The sequence below is a fragment of the Ursus maritimus genome, unplaced genomic scaffold (genome assembly GCF_017311325.1).
Source record: "Ursus maritimus isolate PB19 unplaced genomic scaffold, ASM1731132v1 scaffold_7, whole genome shotgun sequence".
Taxonomy (NCBI): domain Eukaryota; kingdom Metazoa; phylum Chordata; class Mammalia; order Carnivora; family Ursidae; genus Ursus; species Ursus maritimus.
In genome coordinates, this window is record NW_024426885.1 from 28,224,146 (window position 1) to 28,236,049 (window position 11,904).

Sequence of the window (11,904 nt, forward strand, 5' to 3'; positions counted from 1 at the left end):
CCGCCATCTGTGCACCAGAGGCTAAAGTGGACCCATCTGTGCCAGAAGAGAGAACAAGATGAAGAGCCAAAGATGGAGTCTGTGTTGTCAGCATGCCTACAGGAGTCATCAAAATTATGTTTAAGAATGTTACTAACAATGGGAAATGCTTTTTATATCATCTTAAATGAAAAGCATAGACTACAAAATTGCATTTGCAAAGAGTTTAATTACATTTTTAAAATATGCCTAGAAAAAGGAGTTTCCAGTTCAAGATACCAGATTGAGTATATTTATCTCCCATCCCTCTCCACCCCATTGAACTGCTGGTAAAGAGGTACCCAAGTAATAAATCCATAACGGCCCTGAGAATCTGAATGGAGAAGGGCAAGATCAGTAGACCAGAAAAGTTTTAGAAGACAGAAAGCAAACATGTCAATAGTGACAGGAAAAAGGGCAGAGAAAACCACGGCCGAAAGCCCAGAAGGAAAGGCAGCAGGGAAAGGGGAGCAGGAAACAGACATTACTGGTTGCTGTGTTTGTATCTTCCCTCTGTCCCAGATTCACCCTCCATCCTCGTCCCTTCAAGCCTGGAGTGGTAACAGTTGGCTGCTAAGTTCCAGGTCCCCTTGTAAAAACAACCTTCTCGCATTATCCTATTTGGCCTCAGACACCTGTTTCCTGTTGTGACCCTGACTGGTACAGTTGCCTACTCAGAGCCATTCTCTTCTTCCTAACAGAACCCCTCCCCTTTTTCGTAAATATCTACCCCACTCCACTCAGCCACGTGCTCAGGCGGAAGCTGGACCCAGCTCCAACCCCATGAGGTGAATTAGAACTAATCATGATGGTCCCGTTCTCCTGGCCTGTTACTGCCTTGGCCATGGGCATGCAACACAATTCTGGCCAAAGAGAACTGGGGGACAGCTTGTGGGGACCAGTTTGTGGGGACTCTGGGAAAGGTTTTCCTCACTGAGCAAAGTGATACATAGATCCAGAATATATAAAGAACCCTTTACACGTCAACAATAAAGAAACCGCAAATGACCCAACTAAAAAATAGGCAAAGGGTTTATTTAAAGAATAGCTTTTTTTCCTAAGAAGGTATATGAAAAGCCGCTCAACATCATTAGTCAAAACCATAATAAGAGAGTCACCCACTTCACGCCAACTAGGATAGCCGTAACTGAAAAGACGAACAATGGCCAGCACGGGTGAGGATGAGTAAGTACTAGAACCTTCATACGCCGCTGGCAGGGATTTAAAGGAGACAATCACTTTGGAAAACAGCTTGTCAGTTCCTCAAAATATCAAACAGCGTTACATGACTTAGCAATTCTACTCGTAAGTACATACCTAAGAAAACTGAAAATCTACGTCCACCCCAAATAAACACGATAGGCTGTATCTATACAATGGCATATTATTTAGCCATAACAAGGAATGGGATATTGATATATACTGTCACATGGATGAACCTTGACTACATAATGCTAAATGAAAGTAGCCAGACACAAAAGGCTGCCTATTGTATGACTGCACTTGTATATGAAATATCCAGACTAGACCTAAATAGAGACAGAAAGCAGGTTCGAGGTTTCCAGAGGTTAAGAGGAGGAGGGCATGGGAAGTGATTGTTTAATGGATACAAAGTTTCCACTTGGGGTGATGGAAAGTCCTGGAACTGGATAGCGGTGATGGTTGCACGACATTGTAGATGCATCTAATGCTACTGCATCTTTCACTTTAAATTGGTTGAAATGGTCAGTTTCGTGTTCCGTGTATTTTACCACAATGATAATAATAAAGGACTGAAGTACTGATTCATGCTATAAAATGTATAAAACTTGAAAACAGGGCACCTGGGTGGCTCAGTCAGTTAAGCATCTGCCTTCTGCTCAGGGCATGATCTCAGGGTCCCGGGATCCAGCCCTGCATCAGGCTCCCTGCTCCGTGGGGAGTCTGCTTCTCACTCTCCCTATGCCCCTCCCCCCACTTGTGCTCCCTCCCTCTCTCGCTCTCTTGCTCATAAATAAAAATCTTTTAAAAAAAGATGAGGAAAACTTGAAAACAGTTTGCTATGTTAAATAAGTCCGGCGCTAAAGGCTACATGGTATATAATCCCATTATATGAAATGTTTTGAATAGGCAAACCCGTAGACAGAAAGTAGATTCGTAGTTGCTAGGGATCAGGAGAGAGAGATGAGAGGGGAAGGGAATGGGTTGTTACTGCCTAATAGGAACTGACCTTCTTTTTGGAGTAATGAAGCTATTCTGGAATTAGACAGAGGTGATGGTCACACATTTTTGTGAGTCTACTAAAAACCACTGGAACGTACACTTTAAACAGGTAAGTTTTATGGTATGTAGATTATATTTTTTAAGTGACATATAGGAGCTCCTGCTATCTTTATGCCTCTGGACACTGACTTAAGGGTGTGATACCTGGAGAGGTTGCAGCCATCCTGCCATCATGTGCTAGCTTAATAACAGGCTTGACAGGCTGAGCTGATCAGAAAAAAGATGGAAATAATCAGCTATCTGCTGAAGTTGCTGAGCTTCTAAAGTAGTAAGTCCTGGGGCTGCACTGCCTCTGGTCTTATTATGTAAAGAGAATCAATTCCTTATTGTCTTGCCTAACAGGTTATGACTTGCAGGTGAGATCTTTCACTGACAGAAATGCATTCTTTGTAGTCAGCCCCAGCTGAGAGTTAGACTGAGAAAAAAGGACAGCAATCAGAGCCTTAATTGAAGTTCTGTGCACAGAACTGGTACAGTTATGCCCATCACTTCGTTTCCCCCACTTCCAACTCATCATTGCAACTCTATTTGCCACCACACCCCCCCCCAACCAGGCTAAAACAGAAGTATTCTCTAAACAAGCTGAATGCTTTTCCTGAGGAGGAATGAGAAGATCGCGTGTGTCTTGGTGCCCCAGAGTAAACTAGTCTTCATTCGGCAGGCAGTAAGATTGGAGAAGTCCAGCACGGGCTACTGCTCTTGGGAGAAGTCAGTAGCTCCCCACAGGAGTCCAGGACTCAGAGCTCAAAGGCCTGCTGGGGGAGCTGACTTACAGAATGGCGGAGGGGTCTACTCAGTCACATATATTCATTAACTTAGTCCTTTGCTTATAAATGCAAAAAGAACACTAATAACCACAAGAAGGTTGAGAAAAACCAATACTGGCAAAGAAGATAGCCAAGATAATTAAACAGAACAACAGACTGTGGGATAAAACAAATTATTAAATGAACAGAAGACACTTTAAAATTATTTTAAAATTAATGTCCTAAGAGAGATTTGAGAAGACATTGCACTCATTAATAGGTTGACGTTTAAAAAAAGGTATATTCAGAAGTCAAGAATAATTCTTAGAAATCAGACCCGTGATTTTGAAAACAAAGGCTCTTTAGGATGACTGAAAGAAAAGAACCTGGGGAATATCTCAGAATATAGGTGAAAAGAAAAAAAGAAATTTTAAAAAGAGAGAGAGAAGTTGAGAAGGAAAATAAAATCAGTGTCCAAAATCCACCTAAAGGAAGTTCTGAAGAGATGGAATTTCAAAATTGGAGGAAAGGAAGTAAAAGGAATAATATATGAAAATTTCTCAGAGGTAAGAAAGACATGAGTCCTTAGGTTGAAAGCATCGAGCCCATTGGATGAGAAAAGACCTATGTAAAGAGACTCTCATGAAATTTCAGGACATCAAGAATAAAGAGGATAAAACCTTCTACAGAAGAGAACTCAGGAGCACGGGATGTTGGGGAGCAATATAACAACATCTTCAGAGTTAAAACAAAATGTTTTTGAGGGTAGCATTCCATATCCAGATGAACGTTTTCAGAAAGCAAGGATTTTGAGACTTTATTTACTGTTGCTCTCTCTCTGAAAATTTTATTTGAGGATCTTCTTCAGATCCAAGAAATGTGGGGCCACGAATTCTCTCATTTTACACCAAGGGGTATCAAGATGTAGAGTCCAAAATTGGCGGCAGATTATTTTTAGGAACAAGGGTAACCAACAGAAGAAGTGCAAACAATCAGACAAAACTAAAAGACTGAGAGAGGAGAAGAAGAAAAGGAAGGTGAGGGGAGGGCCAATGAATTGAATTCCTGTCTTTCACAGACGGCAGAAATAGACCTTTTTTAAAGGTGATAGAACAAGAAATACAGGTATAAACACATTATTTGCAGATACAGAGGTAACCATCAAAATAAATTTAAATGAAGACCTCTGGAGAATGGTACTGGGAGATAGAAGGGTGAGAAAGAGACTTTCACGTTTCATTTTGTGTTTCTTTGTTCAGTTTTTTTTTTAAGAGAGTGGCAGGAAACATACCAAAATGTTAACAGGAGTATATCAGAGTGATAACAATGATCAGTGGATTTAATTGGCTTCCTACTTCCCTAGAGTTCCCAAACTTTCTACAATAACCATGCATTATTTTTTTAAGATTTTATTTATTTATTTGCCAGAGAGAGACAGACAGAGAGAGCACAAGCAGGAGGAGAGGCAGGCAGAGGCAGAGGGAGAAGCAAACTCTCTGCTGAGCAGGGAGCTGGATGCAGGGCCTGATCCCAGGACCCTGGGATCATGAACTCAGCCAAAGGCAGACACTTAATGGGCTGAGCCACCCAAGCGCTCAACCATGCATCAGTTTTATAATCAGAAACATGCACACACTTTATTAAATATGATCAGGGAAATATTATGGTTGTTCTTAAATAGTCCTTGTCTTTGATCTCTGATTTATTGGAGGAGCTTCAAGTGTACATGGAATTTACTAAACTTCTTAAGAAGACACAATCTCATTGGTATTAAAAAAGAAAAGACAGTGGTTTGGCCATATTTAATATCTCTCCATCTCTGCAAGGTCCTCGTTTTCCCAGAGCTTTATGAACGATAGGCACTCTGGTTGAATCGTCTCTCCATTGTCAAGTGTCTATTTCTACCACTTCCCTGGCAGATAAGTGTCTAATTTCAGCATCAATATTTTCAGGGACTATGGCTCCCAGCAGTCTATTCTATTTTCAGAAAGTCAGTATTATTAGGGGCGCCTGGGTGGCGCAGTCGTTAGGTGTCTGCCTTCGGCTCAGGGCGTGATCCCAGCGTTCTGGGATCGAGCCCCACATCAGGCTGCTCTGCTGGGAGCCTGCTTCTTCCTCTCCCACTCCCCCTGCTTGTGTTCCCTCTCTCGCTGGCTGTCTCTCTCTGTCAAATCAATAAATAAAATCTTAAAAAAAAAAAGTCAGTATTATTAGAAAGTCCTTCAATATATTTAGCCAAAGTGGGCTTCTCCAGAATAACCCCCACCTACTTAATCTTGATCCTGCTCTCTGAAACTTTTCAGAACAAGCCCAGCAATCTTCTGTGCTATATTCTGCAATCACGTAAGGATGATTTCCACATTTCGCTGGCTCAACACCAAGTCTAATTTTGCTGCACATCTTTCTTGCTCTGACCTCAGCACTTCCACAACCTCCAGAACCAAATTCCTCTTTCATTTCCCTGGGATTGAGCTCATTCATTCATTCATTTATTTTGTAATGCAATTCATTCAATTACCTACTGTGCATCGGGTCCTTTCAGTAAGGATGCACCTTTAAGCAAACAAACTTGTAGAATCTCTCATCTTGGTCAAGCAAACTGACTTAGTTCAGACAAGTATAGACAGTTCAGGAAAGTCAGAGAGAAACAGCCCAAAAGCAGGTAGAAGAGAAAATGGAGAAATAAAATCGAGTTGAGGAATGAGCCAAGAAGAAGGTTCTCATAGAAGAAGTAAAGTTTTACTGTGTGAAGAGTTATACTTCAGACTGTTTTAGAGAAGAGACCAATTATTTTGAAATTTTTAAGAGACAGCTAATTATGAATGGAGTTCCTGTGACCATGAGCAAGGACGAGTGGGTTATTAGCTACAAAAGAAAAAAAAAAGCCAATACGTTGATTTTCTTTTTCTCTATAGAGATTTATATTTATAAAAGTTAGACAAAATGTGTTCTATCCATATAATAGAATATAATTCAGCCCTAAAACGGGAATGAAGTACTGATTCATGCTACAATATGGATGAACCTTGAAAATCTTATGCCAATTGAAAGAAGACAACCATAAAAGATCATATATTATTATAAGATTTCATTTATATGAAATGTCTGAAATAGGGAAACTATAGAGATAGCAAGTAGGTTAGTGGTTGCTTAGGACTAAGGAGGAGGGGGAGATAGGAGGCTTATTTCTATTCTAAAATTGATTATGGTGATGGTCGTACATATCAATATGCTTTAAAAAATGTATTTAAATGGGTGAATTGAGTCTCCAAAGGCAAGGGAAACCAAAGCAAAAATGAACTATTGGGATGTCATCAAGTTAAAAAGTTTGCATAGCAAAGGAAACAGTCAACAAAACCAAAGGACAACCTACAGAATGGGAGAAGATATTTGCAAATGTTTTATCAGATAAAGAGCTAGTATCCAAAATCTATAAAGAACATAACAAACTCAACACCCAAAGAACAAATAATCCAGTCAAGAAATGGGCAGAAGACATGAGCGGACATTTCTCCAAAGAAGACATACAAATGGCCAACAGACACACGAAAAAATGCTTAACATCACTTGGCATCAGGGAGATACAAATCAAAACCACAATGAGATACCACCTCACATGGGTCAGAGTGGCTAAAATTAACAAGTCAGGAGACAACAGATGTTGGTGAGGATGAGGAGAAAGGGGAACCTTCTTACACTGCTGGTGGGAATGCAAGCTGGTGCAGCCACTCTGAAAAACGGTATGGAGGTTCCTCAAAAAGTCAAAAATAGAGCTACTTACTGTACCACTAGGTATTTACCCAAAAGATACAAATGTAGTGATATGAAGGGGCACCTGCACCCCAATGTTTCTAGCAGCAACATCCATAACAGTCAGACTATGCAAAGAGCTCAGATATCCATCGACAAATGAATGGATAAAGAAGATGTGGTATATCTATATACAATGGAATATTACTCAGCCATCAAAACATGAAATCTTACCATTTTCAATGACGTGGATGGAACTAGGGGATATTATGCTAAGTGAAATAAGTCTATCAGAGAAAGCCAATTATCATATGATTTCACTCATATATGGACTTTAAGAAACAAAACAGAGGATCATAGGGGAAGGGAGGGAAAAATAAAATAAGACAAAATCAGAGAGGGAGACAAACCATAAGGGACTCCTAACTATAGGAAAGAAACTAAGCGTTGCTGGAGGGGAGGGAGGTGGGGGGATCGAGTAACTGGGTGATGGACATTAAGGAGGGCATGTGATATAATGAGCACTGGGTGTTATACACAACTGATGAATCACTGAACTCTACCTCTGAAACAAATAATACACTATATGTTAATTAATTGAATTAAAATAAAATAAAATTAAATTAAATGGGTGAATTGTGTGGTATGTGAATTATATCTCAATAAAGCTTTTTTTTAAGTTAAAAGTTCTTATAGCTAGTTAATAACTATAATGAGGATAGGATACTGATTTATTCATTACCCAGCCTTTTCTTGGACGTCTCTAAGTCATTCCCAAGGGTATTAAAGCATGCTGTTCAATGTTCAGAATCTAACACACTCTTGACCTCTACTTCTAGAGTACATCTAAACATTTAATTTAATTCCACGAATTCATACTGAGTGTTAAGCCCTGTGCTTGGCACTTGGATCAGCAAAGAAGACAATGACCCTGCCCCTACTCTCAGGAACTGTTCTTTCCTGTCCAGAATCCAACAAAACTCACCACCAGCCCTTACCTTGGAGTGTCAATGAAAATCCCATTTCATTTGGCCAAGTTCCTTCCTTCCGTTTAGATTCCAGGAAACCTGAAGTCATTGGTATGTGTGCTCATAGCACATCAAATCTAATTAGCCTTTTTAATTAAACTCTGTTCAGATCAGGACAAATAAGGAAAAACAAACAACCACCACCAACAAGGAAAGTAGTGAAAAAAGCAGATGGTGGAGTTTATGAGGTAGCTTTTCAAACTCAATTGAATGTCTTGGTTCCACAGACCCTTTCTGCATTAATCAGTACAACTGGCTGATGGGCACCTCCCCTAGTTCCTCCTGGGCTGTCTCCTGCAGCTCCCGTACTTTCCACATTTCCCTACTCAGGCAAGTCACTGTGAACGCTCACCCTACCTCATTCTACTGTGGGTGACTGTCCAGACTCATGGAAGACTCTGGGAAAATGGAACCCTTATTTCAAACCCAAGTTATGGGAGATGAATGATGGTTGGATTGCCTGAATGGTACAGAGAAAATGGTGCATTTTATTTTCATTTAATTGTAGGTTCCAACTGAATTACAGTCTCCTGATTTATTAGAACAGTTTCAAGACAGGTCATCCAGTATTTGCTTCTCAGATATTAAAAAGATAGTAACTATTTGACTGATTGGTTTACTCATCATTGGTGTTTAAAGAGTCTGATATCAATAAGATTTAAGAGTCACTATCCTTTTATTTTTAAGATTTTATCTATTCATTTGAGAGACAGAGAGAGAGAGAGAGAGAGAGCACATGCACAAGTCGGGGGTAGAGGCATAGGGAGAGGGAGAAGCAGACTCCCCGCTGAGCAGGGAGCCCAACACAGGGCTGGATCCCAAGATCCCAAGATCAAGACCCAAACTGAAGGCAGACACTTAACCAACTGAGCCACCCAGGCACCCCAAGAGTCACTATCCTTATGCAAACTTTAAAGTTGCCTTAACTAAGAAATATGACAAGGGGCCAGTGAGCACCTGTCTCAGGAAAGCTGGTTAAAGATAGGGAAGAAGACACTTTAACCACCAAAAAATGTCTCCATCCTGTACCAAGTAATTAGAAAATAGTGGAGTTCCCGTACCTGCTTAGCGAGGTAGGGTTTGGTTATAGGAGATTTCTCGATTTTGGATCTATACACATGAAGAAGCTGCCAAGGGGCCAGGAGCCAAAGGAAACCCAAGGGAATCCACACCAGAACAGTTTGCTCAAAACAAAGTGGCAGGTCCGCTTCTGGGCTATCCAAGAGTGAAGAATTCTGGGGGACCAAAACAGAAAGATTGTTGAATATATTCATTTTTGGAAGACAGAAAACCAGTGTGAGCACACCCTCCACTTCCACCCGTGTTCTCAAACAATTTTAATTCCATTCTGTATCCATACCCAACCTGACCTTTACCTAGATGCATTTTCCTATTTATCTCCATTGATACAAAGTCAACATTTAATGACAGTGACTTTTCTGGTCAATTCAACCTTTAAAAACCTTTTGTTCACCAGCTATTCTAAGTAAACCTCACCACTGCATTTGCCAAGTTGGGGGAAGAAGAGGAACGGACTGTTCTTCAAATAGTTCCCTGGAATATAAGAAACTTGTTCTATTTTTTGCTTCTAGCAGTAAGTAAACCCCCTGACAGATGTTCAAACATGCAGGCAGCAGGATGCTTTAGTCATACCATGGCATTTAGCCTCCTTTGAGCCAGAGGGCTTACAATGATTTGAACCCGAGGGGACTTTGGGCCTAGGAGCTAGTGGATGGAAGGCTCATCCCTAGCAAGTCTGTACTAGTGTTTACGTTCTGCAATAGATAGAGAAGTGCCTTGTGAAGTGAGGGTGGGGAGCACCCATTCTTACTTTTTGAGTCTTGTGAGGGTAGATTTTTCTCTCCTCATAAAAATTTTTTAGTTGTTTTGCATAGTTGTTCACACAGACTCTTTAAAGCAAATATTGCAGTGCCCTGACCAAGATATCTGTCAGATATTCTCAGAGAGAATTCCCAAAAGATGGCCTGGTAAGATCCTGGAGCCTGTTAAGCCCCACCTTCCTGGGGTATACATGTCCCAGCCTTGAGGCCCTTGGGGCCCAGGTTCTAAGATGTACTAACCACCTGCTCTGCTATCTCATCCCCACTCTTCTTATCTCTCCAGAAAGTTATCTAACTTTAGAATTCAAAAAAATTACCTAAGACATTTAAACTATTTTAACAACCCCTCCATGTGATTCTGATGCTTCGCTGGGCATTTGCAGACCACACTTTCACAGAATCACTAAATCCTAGGCTCCTTCTCATTTTTGATTCCACTAAGCCATTTGGTACTGTTGATCACCCTGACTTGAATGTCTCTGCTCTAATGGTTCAAAAATTGTCTCGGTGCTCATGATGCCCAAATCTGCATCCCTGGCCTCAACTTCCACTCCATCCCACTAATTGCCAGTTCCTCTAGAAGATATCACTATCATTTTAACACCAGCAGGACTCAACCTTGGGTCTTCTCTTCTTCCTCCCACCCCCCAAACTCCACAACAACAACTTTCCCTCCTAACATTGTTGAAATTGGAAGCCTTTTCCCTGTTTCTCTTTAGAGAAGACAATTTTACAGCTAGCTAGTCTGAGAAAAGAGTCTGAGATACAATAAATACATGTTAGAGAATACATACATTACCTCTTCCACATAGAATATCATCTGGAGATATTATGACTTAACTTTTCTTAAGCACCACCCAAACCTAAAAAAAAAACCCCAAACCAAAAAACATCTAACTTTTCTGGTTCTTATTGGTAGCCACTGAGGCTCATCTATGAGTTCTGAGTCTGAGAAGAGTCAACTGTGAAAATAAGTATTATTTCTCACCCAAAACGTAGAGTTGCAGAACTTCTCCAGCATGATTCCTGGAGCACTTCTGGAATGAAGACTCTCTGTGACTCTTCGTTTTTTATTTATTCTTTTCCTCAGAGAAGGTGGACTGTGAGCAGTGATGTGTTATCTCCCATTCTGATGTTCTGATGTGCTGATGTTCCTAATAAAGCAGGTCTCCTGACCTTTCATCCTAACAGTTTACTCATTAACCTTGCTCAGATGTTTATTTACATTATCCCAGTGGATAGAGATGTGACTGAGGATTGAGGAGCCCCCAGGGCAGGTAAACTCACCATTCCACAAGGACCAGAAGCCTCTGTAGGTATGGTCATATCTAAAAGGAATCACCGAGCTGGTGGACAACTCAGGAGTGGAGAAGCCTTTCCTTCTCCTGAAGACACATGACCTAAAAAGAGAAGCATCAGTGGAGGGGAAAGTACCCTTAAACATGCAGTTTCACTTCCATTTTAAGGCCTTAGAATTTATAGGAATGTGAAATATCCTACTCCTTTGGGTTTTAAATGAAGACCATTAAGGGGCGCCTGGGTGGTGCAGTCTTGTGAGGTCAGATTAGGCAACTGACTTTTGGTTTTGGCTCAGGTCGTGATCTCAGGGTTGTGGGATTGAGCCTCTCGTGGGGTTCCATGCTCAGCATGGAGTCTGCTTGAAATTCTCTCTCTCCTTCTGCCCTTCCCATTTGTGCACACGCTCTCTCTCTAAAATAAGTAAGTAACTCTTAAAAAAAACCCATATAACTTAAAATATACTTAAAAGTAGTATAAATTTTATTTCAAAAAGTCAGATTATAAAATAGCATATCTAGTGTGAACCTACATATATGTATTACATATATATACATATAATTTATGTGACAAAGTGTTAGCCTTATCTGTTAGGATTGTGGGTGGATTTCCTTTTTGCTTGTCTGTATTTTCTGATTTTTCCATAATTATTAGCTATTATGTAATATTTTAAAGCAAGTTTTTGGTATTGTGGGGAAAAATGCATGACATAAATTTTACGATTTCTTTTTTTTTTTTTTAAGATTTTGTTTTTATTTATTTGACACAGAGACAGCCAGTGAGAGAGATAGCCAGTGAGAGAGAGATAAGCAGGGGGAGTGGGAGAGGAAGAAGCAGGCGCCCAGCGGAAGAGCCTGATGTGGGGCTCGATCCCAGAACGCCGGGATCATGCCCTGAGCCGAAGGCAGACGCCCGACGACTGAGCCACTCAGGCGCTCCAAACCATTTCTTTTTTTTTTTTTT

General features: G+C 40.6%; 1 protein-coding gene across 1 annotated transcript in view; it reads right to left on the minus strand.

Annotated features, from left to right (window-relative positions):
- ABCC2 (ATP binding cassette subfamily C member 2) overlaps window positions 1-9,078 on the minus strand; it is a 61,334-nt gene extending 52,256 nt beyond the window's left edge. The window contains exon 1 of the mRNA XM_040623765.1: window positions 8,866-9,078. Within this exon, the coding sequence (XP_040479699.1) occupies window positions 8,866-9,078 (213 nt within the window). The remainder of the gene's footprint in view (window positions 1-8,865) is intronic.
- Between the last annotated feature and the right edge of the window lie 2,826 nt (window positions 9,079-11,904).